The following is a 17,329-nucleotide window of genomic DNA, read 5'->3' on the forward strand; positions in this document are numbered from 1 at the left end:
GATTTCGCTCCTGCATGCCTGAGCAATATTTTTATACTCTTCCCTGCGCATTTGTCCAATCTTCCCTTTCTTGTAAGCTTCTTTTTTGTGTTTAAGATCAGCAAGGATTTCACTGTTAAGCCAAGCTGGTCGCCTGCCATATTTACTCTTCTTTCTACACATCGGGATGGTTTGTCCCTGTAACCTCAATAAGGATTCTTTAAAATACAGCCAGCTCTCCTGGACCTCTTTTCCCCTCATGTTATTCTCCCAGGGGATCCTACCCATCAGTTCCCTGAGGGAGTCAAAGTCTGCTTTTCTGAAGTCCAGGGTCCGTATTCTGCTGCTCTCCTTTCTTCCCTGTGTCAGGATCCTGAACTTGACCATCTCATGCTCACTGCCTCCCAGGTTCCCATCCACTTTTGCTTCCCCTGCTAATTCTTCCCGGTTTGTGAGCAGCAGGTCGAGAAGAGCTCTGCCCCTAGTTGGTTCCTCCAGCACTTGCACCAGGAAATTGTCCCCTACCCTTTCCAAAAACTTCCTGGGTTGTCTGTGCACCGCTGTATTGCTCTCCCAGCAGATATCAGGGTGATTGAAGTCTCCCATAAGTAGCGGGGCCTGCGATCTAGTAACTTCCTTGAGTTGCTGGAAGAAAGTCTCATCCACCTCATCCCCCTGGTCCGGTGGTCTATAGCAGACTCCCACCACGACATCACCCTTGTTACTCATGCTTCTAAACTTAATCCAGAGACACTCAGGTTTTTCTGCAGTTTCATACCAGAGCTCTGAGCAGTCATACTGCTTTCTTACATACAATGCAACTCCCCCACCTTTTCTGCCCTGTCTGTCCTTCCTGAATAGTTTATATCCATCCATGACAGTACTCCAGTAATGTGAGTTATCCCACCAAGTCTCTGTTATTCCAATCACATCATAATTCCTTGACTGTGCCAGGACTTCCAGTTCTCCCTGCTTGTTTCCCAGGCTTCTTGCATTTGTGTATAGGCACTTGAGATAACTTGCTGTTTGTCCTGCTTTCTTAGTATGAGGCAGGAGCCCTGATGTTTCGCGCTCTCCTGCTCATGCTTCCTCCTGGTATCCCATGTCCCCACTTACCTCAGGGCTTTGGTCTGCTTCCCCTGGTGAACCTAGTTTAAAGCCCTCCTCACTAGGTTAACCAGCCTGCTTGCGAAGATGTAATTTCCTAAACTGTGACTTGCAAACGTTAAACTTATGACTTAGATCCTCTGTGGAAGTTATTTTACAAGTCTGAAAATGGAACTTGCTACAGCTCAGCATCACAACTCTGGGCATGGATTGGGTTAGTGAATCCTACGCCCTGGTCCCATGCTGAAAACTCTGTAGTAGGACCACAGCATTCAAATAAAGCAGGGCTCCGCTCATGCAATTCAGTTTAGACTGCGGCCCTCGCAGGTTGGATTGTGATAATCCAAACATCACAAGCATTTTAGGCCCACATTTTCACAACGGGCCTCTCAGTTTGAGGTGTTGTGCAGTAGGGGGGACTTCTGAACCCAGGAACGCTGCAGGCAGCTTGAGCGAATACCCCACCCTGTAGGTTGCCCCCGCTACCACCAATTCCTCTCTGGCAGTACAGCAGTAGTAGCAGATCTCCTGAGTGTGCTTAGCCAGAAGCAGAGACAAGGGGACCATGGGGGACTTGTTTTGTGTTCACTCTGGTAGTAAAATGCTTTGTAGTGCGAATCACCACCTTCAGCTCCCTTGCTGCCTGTCGCAGCAAAGGGATCAGCCCAGCTCCATGAGTCCTGCGAATATTGGCCACAGTTGTGTGAAATGAAAGAGCAAACTATTGACCCAGTTATATCCTGCCACCCCTGATGGAAGCTGCACAGCATTCCAACAGCAGGGGTGGAGTTGGATACGTGGTACCATCTACTCCACTCCGATAGTACGCCTTGTGTGTTGTCAAAGCAGGTAGCATTTGGGACATGATGGTTTTCATGAGTGATGCTAATTCCCTTTTTAAAGCATGGCTTTTGGAGAGCAGCATGCCTGGGAATCCTTTCTCTACACAATCACTATCTGGGTGTTCCTAAGTATAAGCCACCTGGGCTGAGTGCACATCTTTATCCCCCTCTAGTGACTGGTCTGCCTAACAGGATAAGAGCCTACTCTAGCTACCAATGTGGAGAGCTAATCCTTAGCTCATGCAGTAGAAGGTTCTTTTTATGCTGAAGAGTCTGGGTTCGGAGCCCACTGATGGCCCAGTCAGAGGATCATCATACAGGCTCTGCGATAAAGCTGCCCATCTGGAAGGGACTAGGTGACAATTGGACTATCTTTGACAGGTGTTTGTCTAACCTGTTCTTAAAAAACCTCCAATGATGGAGATTCCACAACTCCCTTGGCAATTTATTCCAGTGCTTAACTACACTGGCTGTTAGGAAGTTTTTCCTAATGTCCAACCTAAATCTCCCTGGCTGCAATTTAAGCCCCTTGCTTCTTGTCCTATCCTCAGAGGTTAACAAGAACAATTTTTCACTCTCCTCCCTGTAACACCCTTTTAGGTACTTGAAAACTGTTATCATGTCCCCTCTTAGTCTTCTCTTCTCCAGACTAAACAAAGCCTAGGGTTTTCAGTCTTTTCTCATAAATTGTATTCAAGACTTTGAATCTAGATTGCACAAGTACTGTTCACCAACAGTCATAAGGTAAATATCTAAATACATGGAGCTTATTTATTGCTTTTCCTTTTTTTTTCTTTCTTCTGTTTAGCATAAACTAATCCTCCTCATGGGGGTTGCACTGACATTGCCACTGCAGGCTAGAGTCATCTTTGGAGAAATCCCTCTTGAACTGTCCTAATTACCAGAGGAAATATCAACCTCTGCACAGCTCTCTGTACAACTACTGAGCCCTCCCACCACTACTTAGGAGACATTTTCGCTTGGATCTTGTTACACAACCAGGAAACCATCCGGACAGCTGTGATCTGAAAGACTGACCAGCATGGGTTCCAGCCCTCACTCTGCTGCAGGCCTGAGGTATGACCTTGGGCAATGATTTAACATTCCATGCTTCAGTTTCTCCATTTGTACAACAGGGGAAATATTAGTCAACTTTTGTAAAGTGCTTTGAGATCAACAGCTGGAAGGAGCTGTATAAATGCACTGTATTAATTATTACTGACAGCATATGTGCTTAATTGTAACCATTTATTTGGGAGAAATGCAAGCTGGTATAAAGTTAATTGGTTTACAGTAGATTTAGCTGGGGTCTGCTGGTTAGATTGCAGACAATTCATCATTGTTTAAGTATCACAGAGAGTCATGCCAAACCTCTATTAATCCAAGTCTTACTTTAGTGCGACCACTTGCAAGGCTTCCAAGCAGCAAACATTTGAGTTAGATTTCTGAAATGAGCACATGTAACTGTAAATGTCTTATTGAAATACACTGCAGCACTCCTTCTCCACAAGAACGAGATACTTAAAAATAAACAAACTCCCTTTAAAATGAAACTGGAACAAGGGAGAATGAACAGATAGGAATGGCTCACTGGAGTAAACTTAATGTATGCACTTCTCAACAAGCTTAGAGAATCCCTGTCTGTACTGTGCCCATTTACATACCTAAATGGATAATGTGGATATGTTATATATTTACTAATACATGACTGAAGTAGGGAATAAATGTAAACATTGTTAAATTGTTAAAAGGGAAGGTAAAAATAACCTCAATAAGTAATGCTGTGGCAAATGATAATGAAAACTGCAGAAAAAATACAGAGAAAGACAAGGGGAAAGGAACAGTCCCCTCCCTGAGAACTTGATTATTTAGAGCTAAGGGACAGCTAGCTCAGCCCACAGGGCTATCTCTGGCTTCCACTAAATCACTGGTGGGAATCTCTCCCTCCCATCCGTTGTCATTTCATTTCCAAAATCATGTTCCTTTTCCTGACAGTATTAGTCTGAGCAAATCTTTGCAATGCCTGAGTGATTTATCTTAATACAATGCCGCAGTTACTGTATCCAACAGAGCAGGAGGGGACCACGACTTCCCTCTGTGCAAATGTAATCCATGTCTGTTAAAGGCAGCGGGGCTGCTTCTTTACTCACCCTGCTGTGAATCAGGAGTAACCAATTCCCCTGAAGTTACACCCCCCCCCCCCATCAGACTGAGAATCATAGAATATCAGGGTTGGAAGGGACCTCAGGAGGTCATCTAGTCCAATCCCCTGCTCAAAGCAGGACCAATCCCCAACTAAATCATCCCAGCCTGACCCTAAAAACCTCAAAGGAAGGAGATTCCACCACCTCCCTAGGTAACCCATTCCAGTGCTTCACCACCCTCCTAGTGAAAAAGCTTTTCCTAATATCTAACCTAAACCTCCCCCATTGCAACTTGAGACCATTATTCCTCCTTCTGTCATCCACTGCCACTGAGAACAGTCTAGAGCCATCCTCTTTGGAACCCCCTTTCAGGTAGTTGAAAGCAGCTATCAAATCCCCCCTCATTCTTCTCTTCTGCAGACTAAACAATCCCAGTTCCCTCAGCCTCTCCTCATAACTCATGTGTTCCAGACCCCTAATCATTTTTGTTGCCCACCACTGGATGCTTTCCAATTTTTCCACATCCTTCTTGTAGTGTGGGGCCCCAAACTGAACACAGTACTCCAGATGAGGCCTCACCAATGTCGAATAGAGGGGAAGGATCACATCCCTCGATCTGCTGGCAATGCCCCTCCTTATACAACCCCAAATGCGGTTAACCTTCTTGGCAACAAGGGCGCACTGCTGACTCATCTCCAGCTTCTTGTCCACTGTAGAGAAGAGGCAGGTGTTGCAAATTAGAGTCCATCCAGCCGCTCAATCCCTGTTAGGAAAAAAATAACCAGGAGGCCACTGAAGCGGCTGGGGGGGGGGGGGGGATGTTTGCTCCTTCACGCCCTGGGGGACATGTCTGTGGCTCTGCAAAGTCTTTTCGGAGGAGTTGCGGGGCGGATCGGAACTTTCAACAAGACGCGGTCTGGGGAGGTGGCGTACGATCAGGGAAAGCCAGGCGTGGGGGCGGGAGCAAAGGCAGAGATCGTGTATGTGTGTGTCGGGGGGGAGGCTATAAAAGTTAAGGCGAGTGCCTAGTGCTGTGTTGGAGAATCACAGATCGTCCACCGCTGCAAACCAGCTCAGCACCCTGGCGGAGCTGCTGGGGCGAAGGCGAGCCGAGAAGAGGCGATTTGTGACTGATTGCACAAGGAGAAGCAGGAGGAAATCACCAGCCGGGGCTCTCTCGCTCTGACTTCAATCCAGCTCCTCCCCCCGGGTGGCTGTGGCTTTGCCTTCCATCCAAAAGCCGGATCAGCAAAGCCAGCCCTGGGGGGGGTTGGGTGGGGAGGGGGGATAAGAAAAGAGAGAGAGAGAGAAGACAGCGAATCCAGCCCTGCCTGCAGCAAATCCAGCCCTGCCTGAAACTTGCATGGAGTTGGTGCCGTGTCCCCTCTGCTCCGGGTAAATCTGCAGCCCCCCCTTGGTGTGTGAGTCTCGCAGCCTCTCGCCCTCCTCGCCAGCATCCGCAGCCATGGGAAAAGTTACGGGCCGGTCCCCAGCGGGCTGGCGCCTTGCTCTGCTGGCCGGGACCTGGCTCTTCCAATTCCTCGGCACCAGCGAGGCGGCAATAACCTGCCGCGCCTGCCTGGCCCCGGGCAAGCCGCCTGGGCCGGGATTCTTGTCCATCCCCTTGCGGCCGGGCCGCGGGGAAGAGGCGAGGAGGTTCCCGGCGGCTGGGGGGAAAGCGACCGGCCCCGCTGCTCCCAGCCAGGAGAAACCGAGCGGCCAGCCCGACCCCCGCGCATCCCTCGCTGGCCCCGGCCGGGCCCGGGCTCCCCTCCGGGGGACTGCGCCCGCCCTGCCGGGCCGGCGGGGCGCAGAGCGGAGCCCGGCTGGGCGTGCGCCCCGCAGCAGCAGGCTGAGAAGGAGCCAGGCGGAGCGGAGGAGAGCCAGGGGGGTCCCGGCGGAGCGGGACCAGCAGGGCAGGGAGGCGGCGGCGGCGGCGGCGGCGGCAGCATCCCCCGAGCAGCCGCAGGGCAAAGCCACCCGCTTCAGGCTGGAGGAGCTGAAATTGACCAGCACCACCTTCGCCCTGGCCGGGGACTCGGCGCACAACCAAGCCATGGTGCACTGGTCGGGCCACAACAGCAGCGTGAGTAACCCCAGCCCCGGGGTGGGCGGCGGGATGCCCAGACCACGGGGGCGATGCAGCGCCGGGTGGTGGGCACGGTGCAGAAAGCGGGGCCGGGCGCGTGGCTCGAGCGGGTCTCTGGGATCTGGCCCTTCGCATCGGGTGTCGCTCGGCAGTTTGCAGCCGGGCAAAAGTCCTGCTAGCGTCTTTCTGCTGTGGGAAAAGTTTTCTCCCCCTCCACCAGCCACCTGAGTTGCACTCTCGTTGCTCTTATCAGGGTGAGGCCATGGGGAGGTTTGGAGAGAGGGCACCGGGAGAGAAGGGCTGTGACTGGAGAGGAGAGGGCAGTGTCTTCACTGTGCATGGAGCAATCAGTGGTAGTCCTCAAATCCCCAAATCCTCCCCAGCTCGCGTGCGATGCATTCTCGGGTGTCCTGAGCAACCGCGATTGAGCGAAGATGCAAGTTACATGGCAGAGTCGGAGTTCCCTTCGGTCCTCCCCTCCCCTTTCCCTACACAGCTCGGGTCTGCAGTCCAGTGTGTGCCACCCGCTCCCTAGGGGCGGACAGATGCTGCGGGAAATGAATCAGACCCAAACTTGAAGCTGGGGGGGGGGGGGGTGTGCGCGCAGCAGAGAGAGGGTTCCAGCAGAGGAACAAAGCGGCGGTTGTTTAGTTTGTCCCCGGGGTGGTAAAACGAGACAGTCCCTCTATCTCCCGGAACCCAGATTTCTTCCCTGGGAATAGCAACAACAAAGAGTAGGTGACTCCATTTCCAAGCCCAAAGGAGCATTCATGCCACACAGTGCGGAAGTTTTTTTTTTTATTATTAAGTTAGCTTGAGCTCTGCTCCCTCTGAGCCTTGGCTCAATGGGCCCTGGAGCTGGGATCTTATACCCGTGAGAAACAGTCCTTGTTTTGCTTTCTTGTGTCAGATCTAGTCCTGCTAAGGCGGAGGTTTGGACATCGCTGGGTGATTAAAGGTTCAAAGTTCTGTGTCTGTTCTCTTAAAAGGAGCAAAGAGAATGCTCAGAAGAGCACCTCAGGGTGAGATGCAGTCATAGCAGGGACACGCTCTTCTTGTTTATCGAGGAGATCAGGGACTCAGGCTAACAGGTTCCGAGCTGTTTTCAGCTCTTACGCTGCTCTCGAATACAATTTCTGGCTATGCTGCAGGGATATGTGTGTGCTTCCCTTCAGCTTTTGGTATCATTTAAAAATAATGGCCTGATCATTATGAATTCCTTTTGGTATTAAGGTAAATCATCACATGAGTCCATTTCGTATTCATGTAGATGTCATAAGCACTTCTCTGTGATTCAGCCTTCATTGACTGGACCAGTATTTTATAGTCTTATCAGGAGCTTTTTAATCAAATCATTGAAGCAGAAATTCTCACCAGCCAGGTTTTCAGGACCTTTCCACCCACCTTAACTGTTAGATCTCTCACAGGTGCTACTAAAATTAATCCTCTAGTTTGATCTCCAGTCTTCTAAAACTGATTGAGTTTGCCACCTTTTTTAAAGGGATTCATTTGTTGAGCAAGGGCTTGTGACTTAGAAAAAGCCATCAAGCATTCTGGGCATGTGGTACATGGAATTAGATATTTAGTTTTACATTAAAAAATATTTTGGTCCAATACTCCAACATGAAGTGTAAAATAATACAAATCAATTTACTGTATGATAGCTTTGGTTTACAGGAGGTGAGACTAGATGACTACAAGCGTCCCTTCCGGCTTTATAACCGAAGGACGTATTTTGGGATGGGGTGGGGAAGTGCTTTGGCTAATTAGTGACATTCTTCCCAAACAACTGTCTGTCAGGGTCATGCAGACACCTGGCTTATGCTGTCCAGGAAGATGCCAAGCCAAGCCATCCGGTGCTATGATCACCTCCAACCTCACATAAGTAGAGCAATGTTGGGCCTCAGCTGTAATTGGTTGGGAAATGATTAGGGCAAACCTGATTGGTTGTGTTAATTCAGTAGGTAGCACCCTTTTTCCCTAGAGCAGCACAGAGCCAATGTCCCACCTGGTGCTTTTGGGCATTATGTTGTGCGGTGTGCAGTCTTTTGAATGAAAGGTACAATATGATCCTCTCTGTGTGGACAGTGAAGATCCCTTGGCATTTTTTTTTTTTTTTTTTTTTGCAGAAGTGGCTGTTAACCCTATTGTCCTGGCCAGATTCCAATCTGGGTAATTATTTTTCCTACTGCAGTTTTAGTGGGATGCAATATAATTCTTCACGTTTTGTCCTGAACAGTTATGTAAGTGCTGCTGTTAAAGAGCCTTCACACCTCACCCAGACATGGCTGCACTTCAGTGCTGGCTGTAGTGTGTGTCTGTGGTACATTGGGAAAGCGCTTTGGGATCCCTTTAGATGAAAAATGCTGTAATAAAAATGTAACTTTGTTGCCATAGAGTTGTTATAGTACAGGGGTGGCCAACTTCAGCCTGAGACGGAGCCAGAATTTGCCAATGTAGATTGCCAAAGAGCCACAGTAATATGTCAGCAGCTCCCCCACCCCGCTCCCAGCGCCTCCCACCCACCGGCAGCCCCGCTGATCAGCGCGTCCCCCTCCCTCCCCACACCTCCCCATCAGCTGTTTCATGACGTGCAGGACGCTCTGGGCGGCGGGAAAGGGGAGAAGCAAGGGCACGGCAGGCTCAGGGGAGGGGGCAGGAAGGAGTGGAGTGGGGGGCAGGGCCTGTGGCAGAGCCAGGGGTTGAGCAGTGAGCACCTCCCGGCACATTGGAAAGTTGGCACCTGTAGCTCCAGCCCCGGAGTCGGTGCCTAGACAAGGAGCCGCATATTAACTTCTGAAGAGCTGTCTGTGGCTCAGGAGCCACGGGTTGGCCACCCCTGCACTGGTAAATAGCAACCATTACTACTGACCCCAGACTAATTCAGTATTTTGGAGTATGTTTCAGTATTTCAGTAGTTGGCTCTTTTACTTCGGACACTATTACATCAAGGTATAACCCGTACAAAACCAATCCTTCCTCCTGCCTCAAACTGAATAAAGTACCCACAAATATAGCTTTGATTTCAAGAACAGATGGGGCTGTTTATTTGAAGGGAATAAAGGCACAAGATCGTAAACCCTTTTGGATAGAGGCTGACTTTTTGTTTTGTGTTTGTCCAGTACCTAGCACAATGGGGTCCTGGTCCATTACTAGGGCTCTTTTTAGGGACTACCACAATACAAATAAATAATAATGACCAAATTCATCCATGGTGTAACTCCGTTGAAGTCAGTAGTTTTACATCAGGGGCTAATTTGGCGCATTATTGATCCATATTTGTACTGTTCACTGTGTCCTCTAAGGACATGATCCATTTCTCCAATTGAAATCAATGGGTGTCTTTCCATTGGCCTCAGTTGGAACTGGAGGATTGGGCCCTGGTAAGATGAGGTTTCTCTGAAAATTCTTACTCCAAAAGCTTGCAGTCAAACTCCCATATAGACGGGGATTGTCTTGCCATCAGAGGTGATTTTGAACCAGACACATGGAAATCTAGGATTCCTGGAAATATAGCAAACTTTAATGCTCCTAATGGGAACAAATATTAGTTAAGAGTAAATAGAGACTCGTCTTTAGTAACTGCATATAAATGCATATTGATAAAACACAGGAGAATTCATGCTCGGTACAGGCAGAGTGCAGAGAGTTTGGGTTGCTGAAATCCATGCCCCTATCCTGGGTCTGGCACACAGGATCATTTCTTGACAACCATTCCAAAACATGACCCATCCCTACGGAAGCCTTCTGCAATCAGCTAACGAATGGTTGGCACGGAGACTCTTTCTGTAGCATTTAGGGGCTGTGCAAGTGTTTCAGTATGACCATGTCATCAATGCTTCTCCCTCACCACAAACACACAGATTCCATAGATGGGGTGTAAGTGGGGGTGAAGGCTTTGTGCTGGTCCTCCACCCCACGGGGGATTTTTGCCACCGGTTTGGAACCTGCTACTGGGTGTGACCTCTTGTATTATTTTGCAATTATCTTGCAGTTTTGCAAGTGTCTTCCAGTTTGGTGTATCAAGTCAGTGTAGATTTGGTGTCCCCACAGCTCCCTTGAGCCTCTTCTCAGGCTGCTGTCACACAGCTGTAAAAGATGGGTGAAGTTTGAAGGTGGAGCTACAATAGCCTGCAGGTTATTGTTCTCACAGGATAGGGTGTCATCTTGCAGAGGAGAACCCTGAGGATAGTTTTACTGTGGGGTTCAGGAGCATTAGGTTATGGGTGGTTCCAACCACCTGGTCTTCAGAAGATTGCACAGAGTTGCTGAAGCCTCAAATCTGCCTCTGCCCTAGATTTGCTGTGAGTGAGTCTAGTGAATCTATAGCTTGCTGGAAAGACAGCCAGAGAGCAAAGCACAGGAAGAGCTGAGAAGGTCCATGGGAGGTCCATGGGAAGAAAAGCCTTAATATCATGCTAGAGGATCCTCCTGTGAAGGAATGCAGCACATGTCCCTAGTAATGCAGTAGTAAGTTGCCCGGAACTGGAGAGGGTCTGCTACTGCTTTCTTGCAGCTGGAACAGGTGAAGAGTTGATAATAATACCCAGCACTTAGTGGTAGACCTCAAAGAGGATAAGTTTGGTCCCTGCTTTACAGATGAGAAATCGACTTGTTCATAGTCAATCAACCAGCACCAGAGTTGGGAACAGAACCTATATACTGTGGGTCCTAGCACAGTACTTCATCCACTGGGCCGTACTGCTTCTCTTCAGATTGCTGGAAAGGCAGAGGTGGATTTTTTTTAGGTCATCATTGAGAACAGTCATTCTGAGACTGCTGGACGTGGACTCTAGGTCAAATACAAAGCAGCCTGTCTGGGCCACTTCTTAATTCTATCCATTGGATAAAATCCATGAGGCAGGTGGAATCTGTGGAGGATGCAGCCTGTGAAAATTGTCATCTCAGTGGTCAGGTGAAGCAATTAGATAGGAGGGGAAAAACAAGGTCTCTTTTTATGAGCGAGTGTACAGACAAGAGTTTGTTTTGAGACTCCACAGCAGACTTTGCCTGATGTTTAGCTTGGCCTTTCCAATAACAACTGAAAGGCAGAACAATAGTGTGATTTTATTGTATAAGTGACCTGGGTAGAGAACTTCTGCATTAATTATTTATAATTAGTTAATTATCCTTGGAATTTAAACATATATGCTAAAGGCAATTTCATACATTCTCAAGTATAATAAGTAGAAACTTGAATTGTTGGGATTCAAATTGCCAATAGCTTGAACTGGAATGAAGCTTTGCCTTTGTCTTGGAACACTCTGGGTATTACAATGTAATGTATTCCATTTTACACACAAATGAATATAAAAGAATGTAATGCATCAGTCATGTGGTAAAATCACCGTAAATTGCCTATGAGCCTCTCTTCAGAAGAGAAACAGAGAAAATGTTGACAAAGTTTCATTTGTTTTCTGAGCATTTGATTCTTCAGGTGGGTGTCAAGACAGCAGTTATGTCCAGGTTTATATGGATATCTCTGTCTCTGGACGTGCCTACCTAACTGATTCAGGTCATGTTGTCTTTTGTATGGTTGTTGGTGTACAGGAAATAGAGCTGAAACTAGAGGTGAATTCATGTAAGCCGGATGGCAGCATTAAAATACACTGCAATGTAATGTTTCAGAGTAACAGCCGTGTTAGTCTGTATTTGCAAAAAGAAAAGGAGTACTTATGGCACCTTAGAGACTAACCAATTTATTTGAGCATAAGCTTTCGTGAGCTACAGCTCACTTCATTGGATGCATACTGTGGAAAATACAGAAGTTTTTATACACACAAACCATGAAAAAATGGGTGATTATCACTACAAAAGGTTTTTTTTTTCCCCCACCCCACTCTCCTGCTGGTAATAGCTTATCTAACGTGATCACTCTCCTTACAATGTGTATGATCATCAAGGTGGGCCATTTCCAGCACAAATCCAGGGTTTAACAAGAACGTCTGCAATGTAATGTTCATTAACAGACAAAAATAATAATAAGCCAGATCCTGAAGTTATTTTTACTCAGGCAAACTTCTCACTGATGTCAATGGAAATGTCTGTATAAAGATTGAATGAAAACAGAGAGGATTTAGCTCAACAACATTAATGCCACACACAAAATAGATATATATAAATCCCTGTTTCATTTTCTGTTCTTTTGGCTCACACCTGCTACTCTTTATACTTCATAAAATCCTTTATTTGCACTATAGATCTAAATAATATCCTATATATCAAGATCTCAGTGGGAGAAAACATCAACATCTCCACTCAAACCTTGAATTAGGAAATTATTTCTCCAACAAATGCATGAGATTTTCATCTTTCCAAACAAATCAAATAGCTATAAAAATTTTTCTGTCTACTGTCATCCATCTATAGCTATATTTCCTTGTGGGATAAAACAAAAGTTTTTAATACACAGCAACTATAATACACACAGAGAATATTTTTCAAGAGTGGCCATGTGATGACAGAAAGTTATGAAGCAAAGAAGACTTAACGTGATTGGGAGAAAGGATTGTCTTAGAGAATATCTAGTCTCTGAGGAAGTCTGTGGGAGACCTTGACAAACTGAGGAGCTCCCATCCAGATTGGATAGTCATGGCCAGTGGCTTCCAGTTTCTCATACTTTGTTCTACATTCCCAAAGAAAAAAAGTTTTGCCACCCAAACTGCCATTCTTGAGGCTAGACTTGTTCATGACCCACTGGAAGTCATGACGGTCAGGTTGGGTATCCATGCAATAGGGATCTACATTTCTATGTTGTTAAATGAAAATGGGCCTTGATTCCAATTCCCAGTGGGAGCTTTGGGTGTTAGACTTTAATTATTTGGGATCTTTAATTGTATATATAAATCCTGAAACTGTAAAATTACTGGTTTCAGAGTGGCAGCCGTGTTAGTCTGTATCCACAAAAAGAACAGGAGTACTTGTGGCACCTTAGAGACTAACCAATTTATTTGAGCATAAGCTTTCGTGAGCTAAAGCACGACAAAGGGAAACATCCAGGAGGGCTGAGTCCTGGGGGAAGAGCCGAGCTGAAGAAGCATTTCGAGTTCTGCCCCTCCGAGCCTGTGGCTTGGCGCCGAGCCGAGACCACAGCCAAGGGAGGTGGCGTCTGAGGACGGGGGGCGGGGAGACCCCCATGGCCCATGCATCCGATGAAGTGAGCTGTAGCTCATGAAAGCTAATGCTCAAATAAATTTGTTAGTCTTTAAGGTGCCACAAGTCCTCCTGTTCTTTTTGTAACATTACTTTCATCCAATCTGCATAGTTTGCAGTCTCTCTTCTAAAATCAAACCATAGTTGGAATAGGATCATTTAATCCATAATGCTCAGGGTCTGTAACACAACAATTATTGTTTGTTGGTACTACACTTCCTTTCCTCTGAGGAACTCCAAGCACTTCAGAATCAATTAAACCTCCCATCAACCCTTTGAGGTACATCATCCCCTGTAATAAGGAACCGGGGCTTCTCTGTTGATTCCCCCTGTCAGAAAGCATTAAAACCTTACTGAAGTTCTGCTGATTTTGTGGCAAGTGTGCTTATTATCTCTGCCTGGAATATAAGGGAGATGGGAGTGGTTCTCTAGAGGGAAAGGGAGCTAGATGGAGGAGGGGAATCCCCCAGAGAGCCAAGCTCAGGAAAGGCCCTAGGTATGCGAAACAATCCCAAACTGACTGCTTCTCCCTGGCCTCTAAATTCTTCCCACAACTATTACTTCGCTCTGACTCTGGCTGATGAATCTGGACCTTATACAAAGGCTTGTGCCTCTCTCCCTGTGGGAACAGAATGTCTGGGTGGGACTGGAAGCTGCTTCAGGCTACGGGGCTGTGTGTCCTGCTGCTAATTTGGAGGAGGTTTCCTTCCTCCCAGCAGAGCTGCAGATCTCACGCGAGATTAGGAGACATTAGAGAACACATGACAAAGCAAGGTGCTTTCCGTAGCATTACATTCTCGAATGCTGAAGCAGCTGGGTACAGTAGAAACTATTGGACTGTCTGGGATGGCATAAATACCACAGCATCTCGACTACCCAAAATATACTGCTGGTGTTTAAAGAGTGCAGCTGAAGCTCATTCATCAAGGAGATTTGCCAATTGCTGCCAGAAATAGGCAGTTCATTGCTTATCAACTAGTGTCTGACTGATCACTTTTTGTTGTCTCTTATAACCTAAGCGCACATTTGCAAGTATCTTCATGCTATGCACAGATCGGCCCAATCAAGAGCAAGAAAGAAGGGTGGGGGGGAGGGGAATGGAAGAAGATAATTCACAATCGTTCTTTTGGATGCAGACATCTTCCAGCGAGCTATGGGTCTGATGCAGCAGTATGAGGTGCAGGGCATTCAGCAACATTCACGAGGCTCTTAGCACCTTACACGATATAATCCTGATTGAATTTTTATGTCTACGTCATATCTGCATTAAGTTCAATGTCATTTTGGCCAGTGATAACTTATAACCATCAATGCAATCAGTGTTACCTGTAATGTTGAGATGCTTTGGTATGATGGCAATAGGCATTTCAGAAAATCGTTAAGTTTCAAGGATGAGCAAGAAGGAATCTCCTTGGATTTTTCCAAATTGTATTTCCTTAAGTGCATTTAAACTAGAGCCGAGTGAATAATTCAAAGGAAATAATTTATTCAACAAACTTAGCCTCTTTTTCTGTTGACAAATTGTCCATGATCATCCCGTGGTTTTCTCAGATGTTTTTGTTCATAATTACTCACCAAGTTCCTGATCCAAAACCCATCTGAAATCAATGAAAAGCTTCCCAATGACTTCAGTGGGCTTTGAAAGGCCCCAGCTAATCACCATGAATAATTCTTGCTCTGTAGACTTTTGTCATAAAAACTGTATTTTAATTGGGTGAGTAGATCAGTTTTCAGTTCCCTGATTGGATCAGTGTAATTCTCTAACACTGGATTAAGGGTCCTTGTCTCCACCAATAATCTTGCCAGTAAATTCCTTTGCCAGAAAAGTCTCAGAAAACAAACACAAAAGAGGCATGAACACAGGTAAAACGAATGCTATTTTATGCTCAAGTGAAGATTCATGGGACATATTTTTAAAAGAAGAATTTACCCAGATCTCATTTAAACATAGGTATTTAATGCTAGAAATTATAATTATTGTCAAGATCATGCGATGTTTGCACAGGGATTTGACCTGGAAATTTGATTTGCTGACTGTGAAGATTTAACTGGGCTTATAGGAAAAAAGATAATTTTTTTAAATAAATCATTTTTGGAAAAAATCAGAGTTGTGCCAGGTGCACCCCTTAGACCTGATGTAGCGCCTGAGAACATGGGGTGCTGGGGTGTTTTTTGTCTATCCTGGAGACACACCCGGCCAAAGAGCATGCAACATTGCTTTTGAATATAAAGAGCGCGTATAGGGTGAGCACAGTGGTAAAGAGGTGGTGATGGACTAGGCCTTGTCTCACTCCCATACATGGCAAAGGAGAGCTCTACACTGGCTTAGAAGACACTGAAGGGGGGGCAGGGCCGGGCTGGGCTAGGGTAGGGAACGTAGGATCTGTGCTTAACTCTGACTCAGCGGCCTAAAAGCCCCGCAGAAGAGGCACTGAGGGCAGCAGCCGCTATTTCAGCCCGCAAGCTAAAAGAGTGGCCAAAGAGATGCTAGGATGCAGCTCTGGGTCCTTGTTGCAAGTAGAGAGAGTTGGCTTTGTTTTGTTTTTGTTTTTTGAATGAAAAATGGCCTTTTTTAACAATTAACGGTTTAGCAAATTTAATTTTTTCCGGATTTTGATGGAAAAATCCAAAACCTGAGGGAAAATGTTTGTTTTATGATTATTTTTGGTTTATAATAACTGAAGTTTTAGGCTTTTTTTTTTTTTTTTTTTTTGGTCCCAAAAGCTAAGAATTTCAACTCCTCAACCCAAATTTTTCATTTTGGGTTGGTTTTATTCTCCCCCCCCCCGCCCCCCCCTCCAGAAAATATCTACCCGGCTCCAAATATCCCTGGTCACATGTTTAATCACTTGTTTAGATTGACGGTGTCACTTTAAATAGTGACAGACATTGAATTTAGACCCCTTGAAAAAGCTGGGGAGACTTGTGTTATTTATCATTCAAAACAATCTTTAGAATCTCCAGCGACCGCTTATCTGTTTCCTTTCTTCCTCCAGAGTTTCACTGAGAGAGCATTGAAATGCCTTAGTCATTTTCTTCATGCTAAAGACAGCAATTTCATCTGATGGACTTGGCAGTTCTCTATTTCTTCCTCCCTGGTGGAATATTACTTTTTCCTTCTCTGTGCCCTTGATACAAAATACTTTGTTTCCATTCACTGCTCTTCAGATCCCCTCTCCCTGTGCCACCCACAACCACCAAATGTTGACACCGTTCCCTGGATACCACTAGGAAATGGACAGACTGCAATAGAAACAATGAGTTACACAATCTGAATTGTCATCTTAAAGCTGAGATCATCACCATAATGTGACAAGCAGCAACAGCTAAGACAGCAAGTTAGGGCTTGACTCATAAAATAAATAAATAATTAATGCTATATACCTGTAAGTGTAGGTGTAAAAGTTGTCATGTTCCCACTACACCTCTGGGCTGTAGAAGGCACATGTTTCTACTAATGGGTGAGAAAATGTCTCCATACGCAACTAGCTTAGTAATTATCACACTGAAAAACAATCCAACAATGTACCTTCGATTGTGATCCTGTAGCTCGCATGAGCTGAGCAGGCTGAGCCACGTTAGTAATTAGATAGGGGGAGCTCCAGTTGCTGGATGGTGCTGGTTATTCAGCAGATGGCACTCTTCACTCTGAATTAGTTCTGAGCGATGGCATTGTGCTACCGGAGTTGCTGCCTTTCAGATGAGATGTAGTAGAATGAAACTCGAGCCAATTGTGAGTAGGAAAATTCCCATGGCAATTCTTGCAGGAACAGTGAATGTCAGTCCAAATTTGAATATAGTGGTTCCATTCTGCTTAGCTGAAACTCCTCTTGTCATTTTCAGTTAGATTATTCATTGTTTGCATTGCACCAAAAAGTGAGGGCCAAATTTATCCCTGATGTCAGTGGAAATACATCAGGTGAGAATTTGAGCCAAGTTGCTTTTCATTTTCTGTCCTAAACTATTCCTTAGCATTGCTGTGTGCTGTTAATGAGCTGCCATGTTACATCCCAGAG

General features: G+C 46.1%; 1 protein-coding gene across 2 annotated transcripts in view; it reads left to right on the top strand.

Moving 5' to 3' along the window:
• The first annotated feature begins 5,087 nt into the window (after nucleotides 1-5,087).
• Nucleotides 5,088-17,329, top strand: part of SORCS1 (sortilin related VPS10 domain containing receptor 1) — a 423,910-nt gene continuing 411,668 nt past the window's right edge. The window contains exon 1 of one of the 2 annotated variants that reach the window (XM_048857873.2): nucleotides 5,088-6,158. In XM_048857873.2, the coding sequence (XP_048713830.2) occupies nucleotides 5,538-6,158 (621 nt within the window). In that variant the 5' untranslated portion in view covers nucleotides 5,088-5,537. The remainder of the gene's footprint in view (nucleotides 6,159-17,329) is intronic. The other variant, XM_048857874.2, reaches the window with a different exon arrangement.

This window comes from Caretta caretta, chromosome 7 (assembly GCF_965140235.1).
Source record: "Caretta caretta isolate rCarCar2 chromosome 7, rCarCar1.hap1, whole genome shotgun sequence".
Lineage (NCBI taxonomy): Eukaryota > Metazoa > Chordata > Testudines > Cheloniidae > Caretta > Caretta caretta.